This window comes from Argopecten irradians, chromosome 11 (genome assembly GCF_041381155.1).
Source record: "Argopecten irradians isolate NY chromosome 11, Ai_NY, whole genome shotgun sequence".
Taxonomy (NCBI): Eukaryota; Metazoa; Mollusca; class Bivalvia; order Pectinida; family Pectinidae; genus Argopecten; species Argopecten irradians.
This window is the reverse complement of record NC_091144.1, coordinates 13538583-13559398: the sequence shown is the minus strand read 5'-3', so window position 1 is coordinate 13559398 and position 20816 is coordinate 13538583. Positions and strand designations below refer to the sequence as shown.

Sequence of the window (20816 nt, the reverse complement as noted above, 5' to 3'; positions counted from 1 at the left end):
TACATAACTAAACCTTTCAGCCCATTAGGCATATTGAAATTCTCAAAATGAAGCAGTTTTCCATTTTCAGTGATTGTCAATACCCAATTATAATCCTAAATGATTGAAGAAATCAATGTCAGTTGTGACAGATAAGTTTTTCATCAGTTAAAAACCTTAACCTGGGATATCCAACGGCTACGCAAACGCCGTAGTGATTCCATAAACCCCTCTCTTCAAGAGGCGAGCTAAAAATGGAATTATTTTCCTGACCAACAAACTAATCATCAATATTGTTTTAAATGAGATCGATAGTTTAAGAGGAAAACATTTTGTTCATTGGCACATTATCAAAACACTACGATTTTGCTTCAGTCCAACTCCCCTTTATTATGTATTTGCATATCACAGAGTTATCTGCTCTTGCGGGTAGGTATTGATTGTGACATCATACTTTTTCGGAGAAAACGATGTGAATTGTGCTCACAAAATGATAACGTAATTATTGATACCTAACCGCAATATGTAATCTGTAATCTGCAAATACGGAATATCCAGTTGTTAAAACAATTCAAACAAAGTGTGATTGAGTAGGAACGACCATGTTTTATTGGCTGAGAGTAACACTCAAGGTTTACAAACAATACAGCCCCCTACAACATATTCTTATATCAAAATACTTTAAAAATTCTTATGAAATGTAATGAAGCCAAAAAATTTACAATTCAGGCATTCAAATAAAGCGTAATTCTTTTCTGCATTTCTTGGTTAACATGACATAAATTTTAACATTTGGTAATTATGAGTCTGATTGGCTATTTTTCAGTTGTAGCTTAAACGCACAACAAGTCTACATTATGGTAAAGAAATGCATAACTACACGACAGAATGGCACAAAAAATACAACAAATGACTAAAATATACAAAAAAACATGATTGATGACAAGGAACCTGCCTGCTAACACAATTGTTTTTCGTACAAATACAAAAGCCTTTCGAGCTCCAAAATTTTGTAAAACATTTTAAAGGAAGCTTTTACTTTGAATGTACAAAACAATGTAGATTGTTTGTTGATTTCTTTTTGTTCTAACAATGTAATGTAACTAAAAATAAGATATGTAAGGTAGTTACAAGAAATTGTGCAAAATTTGTTCTTTAAAAAATAAGTAACCAGTTCAACTAGAAAGAGTAACCAAGACAAGATATGAACTCATATCATTACTATAATTTCGACACATATTATCTCAACACAATAATCATTAAAATGGAAATTACTGAATTTATTATTTGTGAGCCCTACCTGTCTACCATATACACACACTGTACCTGCCACCCTTCCTTGTAGATATTCCTCGACTAGTTCTACCGGGTAGCCTCAATAAAATGTTTTCACAATTAATAAATTTACACGCTCCGATAATGCAGTATAGAAAAGTATTTCAAGCTATGTAGGTTATAAAATTGTCAATCACTTCTATAAAAAGAACCTGAAGTAACTGGTATACACTTTTTATACATTCAGTATAATTATCTTAGTAATTTTCAATTTGACTGAAATGCTTTAGTGTCCCTGGACATCAGGTTCTGTCAGGAATGTCCTCTATTGAATGTTTTTAAAGTCAAAGCTTGAATAGAAAAGATTTATTATGAAGTCCTGGGATCAGGTTAATATCAAACTGGAAATCTGTTAAAATTGTAAAACCAGTAATTGTTCAGAAAAATCCAGATCTGATCAAATATAAGGTGGTATATAAAGTTTAACAAGAAGACTTTATGATAATAATTATGACACTATATTCCACAAGAACTTGTGATGAATGTACATACCATTACATATAAAGGATATGAAAAACAAGTGAGAAGCGAACTGTCTATAAAAATAAGAGTACAGCTTTGTGGGCTGTTAAGAGTAGGCTATAACCTCTAAGTATGTGTAGACTCCTTCTCTGTCCAGTTTCCACACCTTTCATTCTCTTTCCTGACAGCTTTTACCTTCTTCCTAGAAACAGACAAGGAATGGCAGATCAGTAATAACAACAGGAAGGTATGTAAAGATGAAATACAGTTATGTCAAATATGCATGCACTAGTGTTACCAAAGGGAGATAACTTATATGGGCTATGCCTGTTGTTCAATCCTTTTTCATATATATTTTTTAAATAATTTTTTTGAAATTGAAATACAGTAAAGCTGTGATACATCTGTTGCCAATAGTTCAGAAAAAATCATAATCCATTATTTCAATGAATCAGGTCGGGCAAGAGAATGGATTTGACTAGGTAGACAGAATTCAGCAATCCTGAAAATTCTGAAATACCACTAAATGAAGATAATTGATAATGTAAGAAAGGAACATTACGATAAAGAAGAAAAACAAAGTCGATGCTGATCTCAACATCAGGCAAATTATAAAATGTTCATGTCATATCAATTTTATTGTCAATGAAAAAGGAAAGTGACATAAGGTATTGCCTACATAATTACAAACATTCTTAAAAAAGCTCACTATGTCACAGAAACAAAAAATGACAAGCCAATTCGTGGAATTTCCATCCCCTGCTTTCAGGACATACTGTAGATAAACATTATTGAGATTAGGTTTAACCATGGTTGAAATATGAAAAAATAAACTAAAGTCTTTTACGGAAGTAAAATGTGTAATGTCCGCTGAAAGTGACTATTAAACTTGGCTGAGCTCTTATGGCATTTAACTTTGATACTAACTTTTAAGATAATCGGTTTACATTTGTTACAATTAGGCCTATTTCATAGGGAATGGCAGAAAAAGACGTTTTTAGTACATCAAAGGGTCTTAACTCCACTACATAATGTCCGCCAAAAGTGGCAATCAAACCTGGCCAGGCACTTCAGGCATTCAACCTTGTTACCAAGTTTGAAGAAAATCGGTTAATATTTATTACAGTTTTTGTACAGAAGTGGCAGAAAATAACTTTTTTTTTTAATTTAAGCAAAGGGCCATAACTCTGCTAAATAAGGTCTGTTAGAAGTCGCGATTGAACTTAGCCAATTCCTTAAGGCATTTAACCTTGTTACTAAGTTTGAAGAAAATCGGTTTACATTTGGTACATTTATTGCACGAAAAAGGCAGAAAATGACATTTTAGTAATTCAAAGGGCCTTAACTCTGCTAAATAAGGTCCATCAACAGTTGCGAACGAACATGGCCGAGCTCTTAAGGCATTTAACCTTGCCACCAAGTTAGAGAAAATTGGTTTCCATTTGTTACAGTTACTCACGAAAATCGAAGTGTCACAGACAAACAGATGGACAAAAACAAATTAATATCCCCCATTTCGGAGAAAGCCGGGGATTAAAATTTCTTAAAAACTAATAATATCAGAAAATCTTTAATGATGACCTATTAAGCATTAGGTTACAATAAATGCATGAGTCCTTAGGTAATCTAGACTGTGTTATAAATGAACATCATTCTGCTGTTTTACCATCTGGCACAATAATAGTCAAGTTATGACCCAGGTTACAAATGTATGAAAATTTACATTGATTTGTTCAGATGATAAGTATAGTATATCAAGAGATCCCAGAGGGATCTTGGCGCCCACCAAAGAATGATCTATGTCTGACAATGGAAAGATGGATCTTTTCTGTACTTTTTAAACTTTTTCAAACATATACTACACATAAAATTTGAGACAGATCGCTTCAGTACTTTCTGAGAAATAGCAGTAACAAACTTCACCTATCAAAATCCAAGATGGTTCCTTGGCGGTCATCTTGTTGATGATCGGTCCCAAATCGCAATATGCACATCTAGAGCCCTAGGGGAACCTACATGTGAAATTTGAGAATGATCCATTCAATACTTTCTGAAAAATAGCTATAACAAACTTTAAATATAAAAATCCAAGATGGCTGCCTGGCGGCCATCTTGTTGACCGGTCAGCCCTAAAAGGCAATATGCACAACTAGGTCTCTAGGGGAACCTACATATGAAATTTGAGACAGATCATTTCAGTATTTTCTGAGAAATAGCGATAACAATCTTTAAATATCAAAATCCAAGATGGCTGCCTGGCGGCCATCTCGTTCACCGATCAGTTCCAAAATGCCATATGCACAACTAGGTCCGTGGGGGAACCTACATATGAAATTTGAGACAGATCCCTTGGGGACTTTCTGAGAAATAGCCATAACCAACTTTAGATATCAAAATCCAAGATGGCTGCCTGGTGGCCATCTTGTTCAACGATCGGTCCGAAAATGCAATATGCATAACAAGGGCCCTAGTGGAACATACATATGAGATTTGAGAAAGATCCCTTCAGCATTTTCTGAGAAATAGGGATAACAAACTTTAACTATCAAAATCCAAGATGGCTGCCTGGCGGCCATCTTGTTCACCGATCGGTCCCAAAATGCAATATGCACAACTAGGGCCCTAGGGGAACCTACATATGAAATTTGAGACAGATTCCTTCAGTACTTTCTGAGAAATAGCGATAACAAACTTTAAATATCAAAATCCAAGATGGCTGCCTGGCGGCCAATTTGTCGACTGATCCGTCCCAAAATGCAATATGCACAACTAGGGCCCTAGGGGAACCTTCATATGAATTTTGAGACAGATCTCTTCTGTACTTTCTGAGATATAGCGATAACAAGAATTGTTAACGGACGGACGACGGACCACGGACAAAAAGCGATTTGAATAGCCCACCATCTGATGATGGTGGGCTAAAAATTAAGCCAATGAATTTTATGACTGCAGGAAATGATCAAACTTGCTTTACACTACTATTTAAACAAGAGGCCCATGGACCTTAATGGTCACCTGAGTTCAGATAAAGAATGAAACAAAGACATGCATATAAACACTATATATTTGCCCATCAGGCCCTTGAAGTCAGTCAGTGATTTTATACATTTGACTTTTTAATCTATGAAGATTATTTGGTTCCATCAAATCTGTGAATTCAGAAGAAAGATTTTTGAAATCTTATCCATTTTGACTCCTTTTGGCCCCACCCCTCTGGCCAGGACCAATATGGATATGATTTTAAAATGCTATCTTAGGCTAATAATTCTAACCCAGATTGACTAATTTCCTATGAAAACTAAGCAAATTATGTTCCTAAATATGCTTTTCCTATATAAACTCTAGTAAATTTGACCCCCTCCCCAGGGGAAAATCTGAGATCCCATGGCCATGAAATTCACAAATTTTTGTAAAGGGCCATAAGACCTTCCAATCTATCAAGAGTATCTGGTTCCATCAAATCTGTGAATTCAAAAAGAAGATTTTTGAAATTACCATTTTGACCCCTTTTGGCTCAGCCCCTCTGGCCCCTGGGGGTCCGCCATGACCAATATGGATATGATGTTAAAATGATAATTCAGACTAATAATTCTAACCCAGTTTGTCTAATTTCCTATGAAAAATAGGCAAATAATGTTCATAAATGTGTTTTTCCTATATAAACTAAAGTAAACTTGACTCCCTCCCCAGATGGAAACATGAGACCCCAGGGTCATATTATTCACAATTTTTGTAAAGGACTTTAAGACCTTTCCATTTATGCAGAGTATTTGATTCTACCAGTTCCAGAATTTCAGAAGAAGATTTTTGAAGTTTTAGCCTATTTGACCCGTTTTGGCCCCGCCCCTAAGGCCCCTGGGGATCAGTCATGGAAAATTTGGTAATAAGATTCAATGGCCATCACATAGGGATAATTCTGACTACAATTGACTAATTTCCTAATATAATGACTAAATAATGCTCAAAAATGTGTTTCCCTATATAATCTACAGTAAACTTAACCCCCTCCCCAGGGGGAAACCTGAGACCCAAGGGTCATATAATTCACAATTTCCATAAAACACCTTAAGACCTGTCCATCTATGACGAGTATTTGATTCTACCATTTCCAGTATTTCAGAAGAAGATTTTTAAAGTTTTAGCCTATTTGCCCCTTTTGGCCCCACCCCTCTGCCCCGAGGGTGTTGACCAGGACCAATATAGATATAACATCAAAATGTTATCTCAGGCTAATAACTCTTAACAAGTTTGACTCATTTTCTATGAAAATTGAGCAAAAAATGCTCATAAATGTGTTTTCCCTAAATAAACTGTAGTAAACTTGACCCCCTCCCCAAGGGGAAACGCGAGACCCAAGGGTCATATAATTCACAATTTTCATAAAACACCTTAAGACCTGTCCATCTATGAAGAGTATTTGATTCTACCATTTCCAGTATTTAAGAAGAAGATTTTTAAAGTATTAGCCTATTTGCCCCTTTTGGCCCCGCCCCTCTGCCCCGAGGGGGTTGACCAGGACCAATATAGATATGATATCAAAATGTTATCTCAGGCTTATAATTCTAAACAAGTTTGACTCATTTCCTATTACAAATAATACTCAAAAATGTGTTTTCCCTATATAAACTATAGAAAACTTAACCCCCTCCCCAGGGGGAAACCTGAGACCCCAGGGTCATATAATTCACAATTTTTGTAAAGGACCTTTGGATCTTTCTATCTATGAAGAGTATTTAATTCCATCACATCTGTGAGTGGAGAAGAAGATTTTTGAAATTTTAGTCAATTTTACCCCTTTTGGCCCCTCCCATAGGTCCCTGGGGGGTGGGGACCACATAAATCACAATTTTTGTAAAGGACCTTTGGATCTTTCTATCTATGAAGAGTATTTAATTCCATCACATCTGTGAGTGGAGAAGAAGATTTTTGAAATTTTAGTCAATTTTACCCCTTTTGGCCCCTCCCATAGGTCCCTGGGGGGTGGGGACCACATAAATCACAATTTTTGATTGGCCTTATGCCTTAGAAGGTTTGTGCATAATTTCATTGAAATTGCCTCAGCAGTTTTGGAGAAGAAGTCAAAAATGTAAATTGTTTACGGACATACGGCGGACGACGACGGACAAAAGGTGATTAGAATAGGTCACTTGAGACTTCGTCTCAGGTGACCTAAAAATTAAAAACCATTTCAGTTTAGGTATTTACCTTTAACAGTGGCACTCATCTCTTAAATCCAAATCAAGAGAGATAACTCCAATATTATCATTATTTCATGTGCCTTGTTGCCTACTTACCATATCATCTAGCACACAGTAATAGGCTTCATCAGCTCTTGTCGACCTTGTGTGGATCTGTGATGTGATCTCCAAGATGCTTCATCATACCAAACATTCGCACACGCCTCTTACCTACAATGGAAATAAATGACTCTGAGGCTTTTCATCTGTTTGGATATTTTGGACAGCTTCAACTTACAAGTGACACATTTTCACCCATGTTTTCAGCTAGGAAAAGTTCTTCAAAGATCAAGAACCTGATTGATGGCACTCTTTGTTCTGGTTATAACCGAGCCATTGAAACAGATCATGAACGTGATTGATGGCACTCTTTGTTCTGGTTATAACCGAACCATTCAAACAGATCATGAACGTGATTGATGGCACTTAACCGAGCCATTGAAACAGATCAAGAACCTGATTGATGGCACTCTTTGTTCTGGTTATAACCGAGCCATTGAAACAGATCAAGAACCTGATTGATGGCACTCTTTGTTCTGGTTATAACCGAGCCACTGAAACAGATCATGAACGTGATTGATGGCACTCTTTGTTCTGGTTATAACCGAGCCATTGAAACAGATCAAGAACCTGATTGATGGCACTCTTTGTTCTGGTTATAACCGAACCATTGAAACAGATCAAGAACCTGATTGATGGCACTCTTTGTTCTGGTTATAACCGAGCCATTGAAACAGATCATGAACGTAATTGATGGCAATCTTTGTTCTGGTTATAACCGAGCCATTGAAACAGATCATGAACGTGATTGATGGCACTCTTTGTTCTGGTTATAACCGCGCCATTGAAACAGATCATGAATGTGATTGATGGCACTCTTTGTTCTGGTTATAACCGCGCCATTGAAACAGATCATGAACGTGATTGATGGCAATCTTTGTTCTGGTTATAACCGCGCCATTGAAACAGATCATGAACGTGATTGATGGCAGTCTTTGTTCTGGTTATAACCGAGCCATTGAAACAGGTCATGAACGCGATTGATGGCACTCTTTGTTCTGGTTATAACCGAGCCATTGAAACAGATCATGAACGTGATTGATGGCACTCTTTGTTCTGGTTATAACCGAGCCATTGAAACAGATCATGAACGTGATTGATGGCACTCTTTGTTCTGGTTATAACCGAGCCATTGAAACAGATCATGAACGTGATTGATGGCACTCTTTATTCTGGTTATAACCGAGCCATTGAAACAGATCATGAACGTGATTGATGGCACTCTTTGTTCTGGTTATAACCGAACCATTGAAACAGATCATGAACGTGATTGATGGCACTCTTTGTTCTGGTTATAATGGAGCCATTTAAACAGATCATGAACGTGATTGATGGCACTCTTTATTCTGGTTATAACCGCGCCATTGAAACAGATCATGAACGTGATTGATGGCACTCTTCGTTCTGGTTATAACCGAGCCATTTAAACAGATCATGAACGTGATTGATGGCACTCTTTCTTCTGGTTATAACCAAGCCATTGAAACAGATCATGAACGTGATTGATGGCATTCTTTGTTCTGGTTATAACCGAGCCATTTAAACAGATCATGAACCAATCAATTCTTTACTTTAAAGCCATTGTACAGATTGTACTTGAGCATTAAACTATCTTCCTATGGCTTCTATGGTCTCTATAGATGCCAGAGCTTTTCAGACATGCATGCAGAGTGATTGAGTGAGTAGCACATTATAAGATGATTGTCTGCAAAGCTCTGGTATCTATATAGACCATAGATGTCAAAGGAAGATAGTTTAATGCTTAAATTTACATTATCAACTCATTTTGGGTATCTGCATTAACATTGTTTAAGCTAGACCAGGAAAACCGTTTATCAACGACGATTTAATCCACAAGATGGAACAGCCATTTTGACGGTGATCAGTTGGCTTCACCACGTCAACATTAGTGACGTCATAATGGTCACGTTATAGGTGTCAGTTATACCGTCATATATTTCACATTGTCTTGGTTAGTTTATATAGTAGAAGTGACAAGTAAATGTAAATATTAGATGATAACATATTATGTCCTATTCAATATCTTTTCCAATGATTATGTGTATAAAATTTTCAAAGAACCTTGAAGTTGATATATTTCAGCAATACTAATTTGTGGACAGATTTACCTTGATCCAATTAAATATACATTGAACATAAAGTTTTAAATACCTAAATTCTTTCTTATTTATTCTCAGTATAAAGGGAAATAACTTTTACATACATGTCGGTCGAACAAGCCACTAGCTTGCTCAAAAAGAATATTTTCTTACCAAAAACTTTGAATAAATCGTCATTACAGATCATGTACTGTTTGTTCTTTGGGTCCTGCAAAATGATAAAAATAGTATTAAATTGTTGCTAAACCATGATTATAAACTGAATAGTCGGACAAAGGAAGGTTTAATTTGGTAAAAATGGTGTTCCGACAGTATCATTTCTTATAAATCAGAAAGAAAAAAATTCAATATCGCTCTGCATGCGAATAAATTAATTTATATTATAGGAATCCTAAAATGTCCTCCCGACTGGCTACATCAGTGTTGACATTTCCAACAAGTCTCGCTTTCAAAGAGTTGGCCGAATTTATTTTTAGAACTATGCTATAACTACACAGGGCTTTTTGATGATTTCAATGGTCAAAACTGGATAATACAAGCATAACTTGACTGTCGTTTTGATATGTCAGGACTTTTGGAAGGTCAATGGACACATTTAGACTGGTTTTCTTTGCTTTGGCCTTTTGATATGAAAGGACTTTTGGAAGGTAATGAACACATTTAGACTGGTTTTCTTTGCCCGACTACAATGTATTCACTTTTACTGGTGCATTACCAATTAGTTTTGAAGACTAGTTCTCTTTGCCCGACTTTTTACTTTAAATGGTGCATTACCAATTAATTTTTAAAATATTTTAAAAGAGGATTATTTGAAATCACATTTTAAAAAAATGCATCTCTTAGTGATAAGAATTGTTTTCCAACATTTTTTCAAATTTTCAAATAACAAAATATTGTTTTTTACTTACCAGAAGATTACCTTCCTTCGCAATATCATACATTTTCTTGACAACATCGCACCTTGGCATCTATCATTGATAAAAAATAATCATATCGCCAATATCAAACATATGTCTTCTTGTAAATCAAAGCTAGATTAAATAAAAGATTAATGTTAAATATCTTTTTTTTTTTAAATAATCGAGTATGAAAGACTTGTTTTAAAGTATTTGCAATATTTTTATTTATTGGATTAGTTACATTAATTTTCTTCAATTCTTTATCATGTTTGGTAACAATACTATTATAAATCCTATTAATATGATTTGCATATCGTACTACCTTTCGGGTTTGTAGTGATTGTTACAGATGTACATCATGTTTTCATGAGTTTAAGATCGTACATTTCTGAGAAAAACAAAGTAATGACATCACAATTGATACCTACTCAAAGGAAGATAACTCTTTAATATCCATAGACAGAATACATTCAGCAAAACGATTATGCTGTTATGTTTCTAACAGGTACAAAACTTATCGTATTTGCCAGAAAAGGGGAGGTATGCTGATAGGGGAAGAGGCGCTAACTCACCTGGTCCGTCCCCATGATGTTAGCTAGTGCTGGGGACAATAAGCATGGCTTCCCATAGCCCTTTCCTAAAATTAAAGATAGGTAGTTAAAAATACAGAATATACATTAAGCCCAGATCAGATTACTGTAAACCAACTTTCTTTGGCAGCTACTAATTTTCACGATATTAGCATTTCCGGATTTAAAATTGAATGGAAAATTCTATCTACATAAATGCATTAGATATTAATTTGCTGAGATAAAATTTCACAAAATCACTTGGATCGCGAAATTCTCAAAAGTTAATCACACATGAAAGTATTCCCTCTAGCTTATCTTATAAATCTGATACCATATGAGCATGGATTGAGGTTAGCTGGCGTATTTGTGGTAAAAAGTGTTGGTAATCATGGCTATTTTTATTTGAATATTACATGTACTTCTGGTATTGAACAAACATGTATTGGACTTTTCTTTTACTGCTTCATATACAAAGTCATTAACTCACCTTTTCTTTCACCATCTCCTTTTGATTCTTTGCTTCTTTTACTGGGTTTCTATTAAATGTAGTCAAAGTAAGGAACTTTATCTAGTTACATTACTGAGTAAAACAGCACATCAAAAAGATTGCTACCTAATACGTCAACATGGGATTATAATTACTTATATTATCTGTTCTAAAAAGTCAAATATTAATGACATAACCTTAGAAAACATACATTAAATAGACATCATTAGTAATTGATTTTATTTTCCTTATCTCTGACTGAAAGCAAAATCCAAAGCCTTCGTCGTTGAAGTGGAAGACTTGGTTGTGCATGGGGAGGGGCAGCATGGGCAGACAGATCGTGGATAAAATGACGTGATTTATAGATTTAAATGATTCTCTTTTTCATTACAAGGGCGGGCATAAAAGGTAAAAATTACAGTCCACTGATTTAGGGGACTCGCCTACAGGAGTCTTGGGAGTAGGACTTATAGTTACTTATCATGTGGGTCTCACCAAAATACTGAGAACATCTATATTTCTTTGTAATGGGACTCAACAAAATTTGAAAATTAGTGTTGTTGACTTGCCTTAAAAATCCTACAGAAATTACCGAGTTACAGGTGTTTTGGCCAAACTGTAAGAAATCTAAAAAGCGAACAAGAGCACACAAAAAACCAAATAAAATAAGAAACATGACTGATTATGAACAGAATAGATGACGTTGAACCTACAGGTGGTCTTTTTGGTGTGCGGCTACTACGACGAGGACCTGTCTCTTCCTCCTGTAGCTGGCGGGCTATCTCTTCATCGTCCATACCATCCTGTAAAACAAATACAAATTGCTTAATACTTCAGAAACTAATAAGATTAAATTCTCATATTTACTTCAACAGGGAAAACATATATTTCTTACTGAAGTTTTGGTTGACATCTTCTCAAAGTTATATGCGTCATGGGCGAAAATTTTGACATGTGATGTTATTTTTTCTTCGGTAATCTTTTGAAAACCATAAGGTTTGATGTGAACATCATTCAAATGACAGACAACATGTATGATGCCTTATAAACATTAGATGCAACAAAGCTAGAAGGTAACATTGTAATTTAAATTCTTGTCTTTTATGCCTCATGTAAGTTTAGATGGAAACATCCTTGCAGAAAACACATCACAAATATTAACACTGTAAAACATTAAATGAAATTGTAGACCACAAATTGGATTCATGGTCTAATTATACATGTATTTTCACTGCAATGTAGATGTCAATATAATGATTTATATTGGCAGTAAATATCATTTTTAGCTCTTATTTGTACTTGTAAAATAAAAATCTATGCATTGTAAATCTCCAAATGTTGGCAATTTTTAAAGATGCTTCACCGATAGAGCATAAATGATATTCATCATTTCAGCAATATTTGGTGTTTAATCATGTATATATATGTATGATTCAAAGGTAATAAACAAGAGGCCCATGGGCCTTAACAGTCATCTGACTATTGGCACAATACAACATAGTCATTTAAAGATTTTAGCCATTTTGACCCCTGTGATCTTGAATGAAGATCAAGGTACCGTAAAAACTTGTGTAATTTGCGCACTTTTTCTGTACAAAAATAAAATTTGAAGTAGGGGGTGCGCAAATTACATTGATAGAGTAGTTTTAAAAAAATTACGGGGAAAAAATCTGTCCATTCTGAGGGGCTGGCGATCTATGAATGTTGAGGTACCGCTCTGTGTATAGTAGCCATTTTATATAATAAAAGGTATTAATGATTGTAAAAACAATGCCTCACCTATTATAGTGGATTATCTATGTCTAATTAAAGTGTTAAGTTATGACCACGATGTCTTGTTTACATTTGCCCCGAGAATTTCAATGGCGACTGACTGAAAGCATGGCTTCTACTGACAGCAAGAGATGTATACCCTGTACACCTCGTAGTGTAATGGGACAGCCACAATCAGTGACTTTGGCCGGGTCAATGTAGTTTACCTGTATTTTTTTAGGGTAGAGAGGCTATAGAGAGAGTCTGTAGAGAGTGTGTGTGTGTATACACAAACATGTTTACCACGGCTGCAGGTCGTGTGCAAAAAGTCAAAACACACGTGGGATTTATAAGATGCCTAAACTGACCTATATATTTAGGACTTTCAATAAGTGATTTGCAATTGCATTACTGCAGAATTAACAAGCTACAAGATTAGTGACATTTTCAACAGTTTTGGTGTGTATAATTAGCCTTTAGCTTTGCACATGAAACTCCGTAGGGCCCGACTGCAGGCCGTGTGCAAAAAGTCAAAACACACGTGGGATTTATAAGAATACGGGAAGATGCCTAAACTGACCTATATTTAGGACTTTCAATAAGTGGTTTGCAATTTTATTACTGCAGAATTAACAAGCTACAAGGTTAGTGACATATTCAATCGTATTGATAAATATAATTAGCCATCAGCTTGGATCTGGTACCGTACAGGTAGTGAGTTTACTCACAATGTGATTGTTGCAAGCTAACGTATCCGCTAGCCGATTGCTGTTGATTGTTAATGATCTCAAACACACTAATTACTTATTGTGACAATTTTAAACAAATAAATTCTAATCTTTTTGAATATTCCTGATTACTATTCATGTGTAATATCTCAAAACATTGACATGTGCATGGAGTACGGCGAACCGGACCGCCGATGTTTTGGACATCTGCAAGATATTTTAGTTTCAGGTTACGGTGGCCAATAAAAGAAAACAAACACAATGTGGTTTTAATATGTTATTTCTTCTTAATACAACACTTCTTTGTGCAAGTTTTCAAGCATTTCTGGGGAATATTTAGCATTGAAATTGTCACCTTCATACATCGATTTTGGGACTCCCTGGACATCGTTTTTCCCCCAAAAAATTGATGCGCAAAATATACTGATAGTAGATTTTTTTCAGCATTTTCAGCCCTAAAAAGTACCTGCGCAAATTACACTGGTGCGCAAATTATACAAGTTTTTACGGTAATTGTTTTAAAAACAAATATGGTAGCCCTTCATCCCAGCATGTCACAGGCCCAATATCAGGTCTCTAGGCCTCTTAGTTATTCACAAAAAAGTTATTTCAAGATTTTAGCCTATTTGACCCCTGTAATCTTGGATGAAGGTCAAGGTCATTGATTTGAAGAAACTTGGTAGCTCTTCATTGAAGCAGGTCACAGGCCAAATATCCGGTCTCTAGGCCTAAGAATTCTTTTAAAGATTTTAGCCAATTTGACCCCTGTGACCTTAAATGAAGGTCAAGGTCATCATTTGAACAAACTTGGTAGCCCTTTATCCCAGCATGCTGCAGGCCCAATATGAGTATCCTGAGCCTTTTGGTTCTTGAGAAGAAGTCATTTAAAGCTTTGAGCATTTTTAACCCCTGTGACCTTGAATGAAGATCAAGGTCATTGATTTGAACAAACTTGAAAGCCCTTCATCCCAGCATGTCAGGGGCCCAATATCAGGTCTTAAAGCCTCTTAGTTATTCACAAGAAGTTGTTTAAAGGATTTTAGCCTTTTTGGCCCCTGAGACCTTGAATGAAGGTCAAGGTCATTCATTTGAACAAATTTGGAAGCCCTTCATCCCTGCATGCAAGAGGCCCAATATCAATACCCTGGGCCATTTGGTTCTTGAGAAGAAGTCATTTGAAGATTTTACCCTTTTTGACCCCTGTGACCTTGAATGTAGGTCAAGGTCATTCATTTGAACAAACCTGGTAGCCCTTCATCCAAGCATGCTACATGCCCAATATCAGTACCCTGGGCCATCTGGTTCTTGAGAAGAAGTCGTTTAAAGATTTTAGCCTTTTTGACCTCTGTGACCTTGAATAAAGGTCAAGGTCATTGGGCCTTTCGGTTATTGAGAAGAAGTTTGAATGAAAAGTTTACGCACGGCGGACGGCGCACGGCGACGGACGGTGCATGATGACAATAGGTCATCCTGACCCTTCGGATTAGGTCATCCTGACCCTTCGGATTAGGTCATCCTGACCCTTTGGATCAGATGACCTCAAAATGATTTATTTTGTTTTTGGTGCATGTGCAATCAGCATTTCATTCCATATAAGATATAGTGCCACGTATTTTTTTCGGGATGCAATAAATTATTTTTCATATTTTTAACTTGAAGTAAAATTAGAAGCTCAAACTTTTTAATGGTGGTAATGGTGTAAAGTAAGTAACTTTTATAACTGAAGAAAAAATACTTAATCGTCTGCTCCTGTTTTTTATAGTAAAAAAATACTATTTGTCAGAGGTGGAGCATCTTTAAAGGTGAATAAAATATTTGCATGTTTAGCTTAAAATTTCTTAGGATCTCTATATATAGCTTTTCGGATAATACTTACAGTAACTTCACCCAAACTTTCATTTTCAATCTGTCTTTGAGATTTCGGTCTTTTTCTCGGAGGTTCTTCTTCCTGTAAAACAATTAATTCCATGTCATTATACATTAAATTGTACCTTGTTAGATCGTAATATGATCAATTACTCACAAGTCTGATGATTATTTTACTGTTCATGTATTTTTTTCGCTAAAAGGATTGCATATAATGGTGATTTTCCAGGCTATAGTTCAAAAGTATTGGTTCCCACAGAACTTACATTGAATTCAGAGGATTTAAAATTTGGACCTCTTTAGGGACAATCTTGAATTTATTTATACCATGTGCAATTTCATTCAACAAGCCAATGGGATTGAGGTGAAATTCTGAAATATTGTTGAAACAAAATCAAAATAAGTGTAAAACTACAGTGTAGATGATTTGGAAATTTAAAATCAAAGGTGGTGAAAAAAAAACAAGGTTTTCAGAAAACTGAAATTGGAGTTAATGCTGTAGACAAGTGTTAAATGGTGAATTCATAATAAGGAGGGAAACTTGATAAGGGATATATACAGAAATTCTGTGGATGTGTTTAATTCTGCATCAATAGAGGATTAAATGCTCTTCATATTCATTGTGTGGGATTTTATTCATAATTTGGATTTAAAAATTATGGAATATTCCGGTAGGTTGTGTGTTAACATAATTATGGGATTATGCCCAGAGACATATACTCACCCTCATTGTGTAACTCTCCCATAAGTTACCTTTTACTGTCTTTTAAGGGACTGTCTTATATATATTTGAGTCATATATAAGGCAGTAAAAGGTAACATATAGGACAGTTACAGGAAAAGGTCCTATAATCCGGGAGTAAAAGTACAGAAACAACAATAGATAACATCACAACTACAGTCAAACCTTGATGTCTCGAAGTTCAAGGGACCATCAGAAAAACTTTGAAACATCGAGACTTCGAATTATTCGTGGTTGAAATTGGACCGATGTTTTTTTACCATTACCAAATATGGTAGTTGAACGTGTACATGTCGTCTCCGTTCCATAAACTTTATAATCATTGTATTTACCACAACAAAACAAAATAAAAACGAAGTATGCAAATAATCACATGTATTGCTATCGTTAGCAATACATACATATATTATAAACAAGACTTACGTATACTAGGCCTAACCCATGTACAAGTGTTCGTTTGGTGACTATTTAAGCTATGGTTAATATTACGGAATGAATATAAAGTTGCAAAAACGAAACTAAAAAGGAGGAACCGAAAGCGCTACAACACCTACAAAATACTTCGATTTAGAATGAGCGATTTGCTCCAGTATTTATGCCAAAGTTGTGCAATGTAACAGTTTTGAGTATGAGTTACTAATAATGTGGCTCGCTATTTACCGTTCCGTAAATTCTACAAACTGCTACCAATGGCGGCGGCGAACATCAAAAACGACTAACTGTATCTTTGCCGTACTAATGATTTAATAATGCAGCTTGTAAAAACAAAGCACCGGGTATCGGCCTGATTAGTGATATTAATTATCTTGATGATATCAAGCTAGCAACACAAGCTGTCATAATCCCTATTGTCCGGCGAAGGGACATCGCGAGACAGCTAGGTGTGATAGCATGCCGCGGGGTATCGGCGAACACCTGATCTGTACAGGCAAATTTTTTTTTTCGAATCATCGAGTGTCAATTACCTATGATTCTATAACAAATGGTCCATGAAAAAAGTTTGATACATCGAGAACTTCGATTCATACATGGGTTAGTTAGTAATGTTATATAGTGAAGAAATTCGAGACCAGACAAATCATCAAGGTTTGACTGTATGTTTTAAGATTAACTATAATGTGCTAGGTTCTACATAAACATGTATTTATTAATATTTTGCAGATCTTATATATAATTAGCATTGCACTGAAAAGAATCCGCTTCTCTTCAAATCTTAGCCTTTAAATCTGTTTCTATTTTTCCTTCGAAGTCACAAAAAATGAATATTGAATGCTTTTGATCTTTTTTACATTGTAGGTTTGACTTAAACATATTTCAACATCTTGTTAATAAACCCTCTCCAAGCCTACATAGATATAGAATTTAATAAACATGTATTGATTTGTAGGTTTCTACCAATTTATTGCAATTGATGACTTTTTAAAATTCAAAATCACATTATAAAATATTTATTTTACACTTTTAAGTGGAGCCATCAAAATTAAACATAACATTTTACCTCTTCCTCCTCCTCTTCCTCTTCACTTTCTTCCTGTGCTTTCTCTTCTTCTTTGCCATTACTTTTGTCATCTTCTTCTTCTTCTTCTTCTTCTTCATCTAGTAGTTCCATTACTAAAGCATCTATTTCTTTTTTCCTGATAAAACCATATGCAGAAATTATTTAAAATGCAAAGATACATTTTTGAGTCAGTCAAAGAAAACCAGTCTAAGTGGGTTCATCAAAACGACAGTCATTTTTAGCCCACCATCTGATGATGGTGGGCTATTCAAATCACTTTTTGTCCATGGTCTGTCGTCCGTCCTTTCATCCGTTAACAATTCTTGTTACCGCTATTTCTCAGAAAGTACTGAAGGGATCTTTCTCGAATTTCTTATGTAGGTTCCCCTAGGGCCCTAGCTGTGCATATCGCATTTTGGGAACAATCGGTCAACAAAATGGCCGCCAGGCAGCCATCTTGGATTTATGCTTAAAAGGGTGTGCAGTGCTTTACCCAAGTGATTTTATAAAAACGATGTAGCATTATACCCCAAAACGAAGGTGTTTTCTTAAGTCCATTTTAAATGAAACTTTAAAACCCTACCGTCAGCGTTTGACTGTCCATGTGCACTGATCAGCAGTATGTCAACAAAGTACCAGAAGTCACATGTCTGATCATGTGATTAATAGCCAAGATTTTGGGTTATTACAAATTATTTTGGCGATTCAAGTTTCTATTCTATGTAAACAGAGGTGTTCTCCACTTTCAATTACCAATAGGTTTAAAGATTTAAAATCGATGTAACTAAATTTTCAGCTAAAACACTATCTCACAAGCGCCTGCTGCTCATCATTTTTTTGGAATGATCTCAATTTTCGTAACAAGCGAAACAGCCCCCCCCCCCCCCACCTCCTGACGAAAATATGTCCCTTTTGGGTCGGCCATCACCCAGCGACCGGCTGTTAGAAATCTTCCGTATTATAGATAAATAAAGAAAAGATAGACAACTTGTTATACAAGTAAGACAAAATAGTATGTATATTTGTGTTGATAAAATTGGAACATTTTATTTCTTGCTGGTTTGTTGATTTCCGAGAGGATTTAATTACCCTGACGAATATTGGTCCTTCGAGGGTAGGCCTAATAATTGTAGTTTATGATTTTTGTTGGGTTTTTATTTTTCATTGTTTTTGTTGTCAACGGTTTGTCACATTGTGAAGAACACCAATATAGTTTACATTTGATTTATCATTACCAGCAATACTCAAACTTTGGATGGTAAATTACTTGAAAACAAAATCATCACCTTTCGGACAAATCTGTATCGAATTTTTCCTGCAGTTTTAGTCGAATCTTTTTCGCGGACAATGTACTGAGGTCTGCTCCCTTCAACATATCTGCAAAAGACAGAACCGTGAGAACGTTTTTGTTGTAGCCAAGTCGAAAAATACGCCATAACTCAAGTTATGATGCATATGACACAATTCATATGTCTTAGATACAGTCAGGACAAACCTTTCACAGCTGTTCGCATCTCATTTCCACTTAACTTGGCCATGTTGCCGACAAAGGAAGTCGAAATTAGTCAAGGGACCTAACTCTCACTGCCTGTCCAAAATAATCGCTAATTAAGATTCGGGTGTTTCCGGAAATTACCGACAAACCCCGAACTCATTTAGAGTATGTACATTAGTGGAGCCGCTAAGCATAAAAGAAAGCACGAGACTTTGCATATGGCTTCTTTAGGACATAAGGTTTCAGGAAAAGAAATGGACCCCAAAAAATCACGACCCCTGGCGGCCGCCATTTTGTTTTTCAAAATGGCCGTCAAAAACCACTTTCTGCGACCCATATCTCACGTTCTATACCATGTTACATTAACGAATAACAGAAAGGAGAAACCAGCAGCTAAATTCAAAACACAATTTAATTATATATACAATATTATACAGAGATGGTTTACAATGTCTAAAGTAATTGGTGGTGGTACAAGAGTAGTACGATGATTTAAAGTGTTACTTATCTGTATGCGAATGTCCTGGTATAATCCTTGGTCCTTCCAGGTTTCAAATTAACAATAATCACCAATCCACAAGGAAACTGAATGTCCACCGATGATTTGTAAAGTTCCAGGCAATATGAATAAATCCACACAAAGTGTTGTAATAATCCACAGATAAAGTCACAATAGCTCTCCCAATAGAATCTTATATGGCGCTGTACAATTCTTGATACATTGTATGTCTTATTGCAGGTCTCATTACAGTTCTGATTAGCCTTGGACAGCTGGGGTATATATAGCTAAACCGTAATTCAAGAATATTGGAGAACCTTCTACTTCTAGAAATATCTAACTAAAAACAGTAAACAAGTAAACACACATAACTTTCTGGAAATAGATCATTCTAGATCTCTACTTAAACTCAACATGTTTACAAACATATTTGTTTATACATGATTATATTCTAGAAAGTTCTATAACCTAAATCAATGATATGACCTTCATAGGATGTATTGATAAAAAAAGCTATAGGAGTTATCTCCCTTATCTCATAACTACATGTATTTAGTGTCATACATAACACACCCCTCCTTAAAGAAAAGAAAGTTTTCTTGAAAAGGAAACTTTCTTCAAATATTAAGTCATATTTAAATCCTTGATAAAGCATCAGCCAGAATATTGTCTTTCCCTTTGATATGTTTGATGTCAAGATTGTACTCTTGCAAAGTCAAACTCCACCTGAGAATTCTTTGATTTTTGTTTTTCATTTTCCCAATGAATGTCAAAGGGTTGTGGTCGGTGAAGACCAACACAGGCACAACTGTAGTGCAGAGATATACATCAAATTGGTTCAAGGCCAAAATCAACGCTAAACATTCTTTCTCAATGGTGGAATAATTTCTCTGGTGTTTGTCAAACTTTTTCGAGAAATAACAAATTGGATGGTCAATTTTTTCAGTACCTTCTTGCATCAAAACAGCACCAACACCTACATCGCTGGCGTCAACAAACAGTTTAAACTGTTTATTAAAATCTGGAGCAGTCAGAACTGGTGAGTTTGATAGTATGGCTTTCAATTTCTCAAAGGCAGACTTACA

At 35.5% G+C, this 20816-nt stretch overlaps 1 protein-coding gene across 1 annotated transcript; it reads right to left on the bottom strand.

Annotated features, from left to right (window-relative positions):
• Nucleotides 1-565: 565 nt before the first annotated feature.
• LOC138334789 (uncharacterized) lies at nt 566-19360 on the bottom strand. The gene is made up of 11 exons (XM_069283516.1): nt 19233-19360; nt 19024-19114; nt 17738-17873; nt 15508-15579; nt 11865-11954; nt 11152-11200; nt 10665-10729; nt 10102-10161; nt 9347-9401; nt 7071-7184; nt 566-1978 (listed from the first exon to the last, which is right to left on the bottom strand). The coding sequence occupies exons 1-10, from the start codon at nt 19273-19275 to the stop codon at nt 7102-7104; spliced, it is 744 nt and encodes a 247-aa protein (XP_069139617.1). The 5' UTR covers nt 19276-19360; the 3' UTR covers nt 566-1978; nt 7071-7101.
• Nucleotides 19361-20816: the final 1456 nt, after the last annotated feature.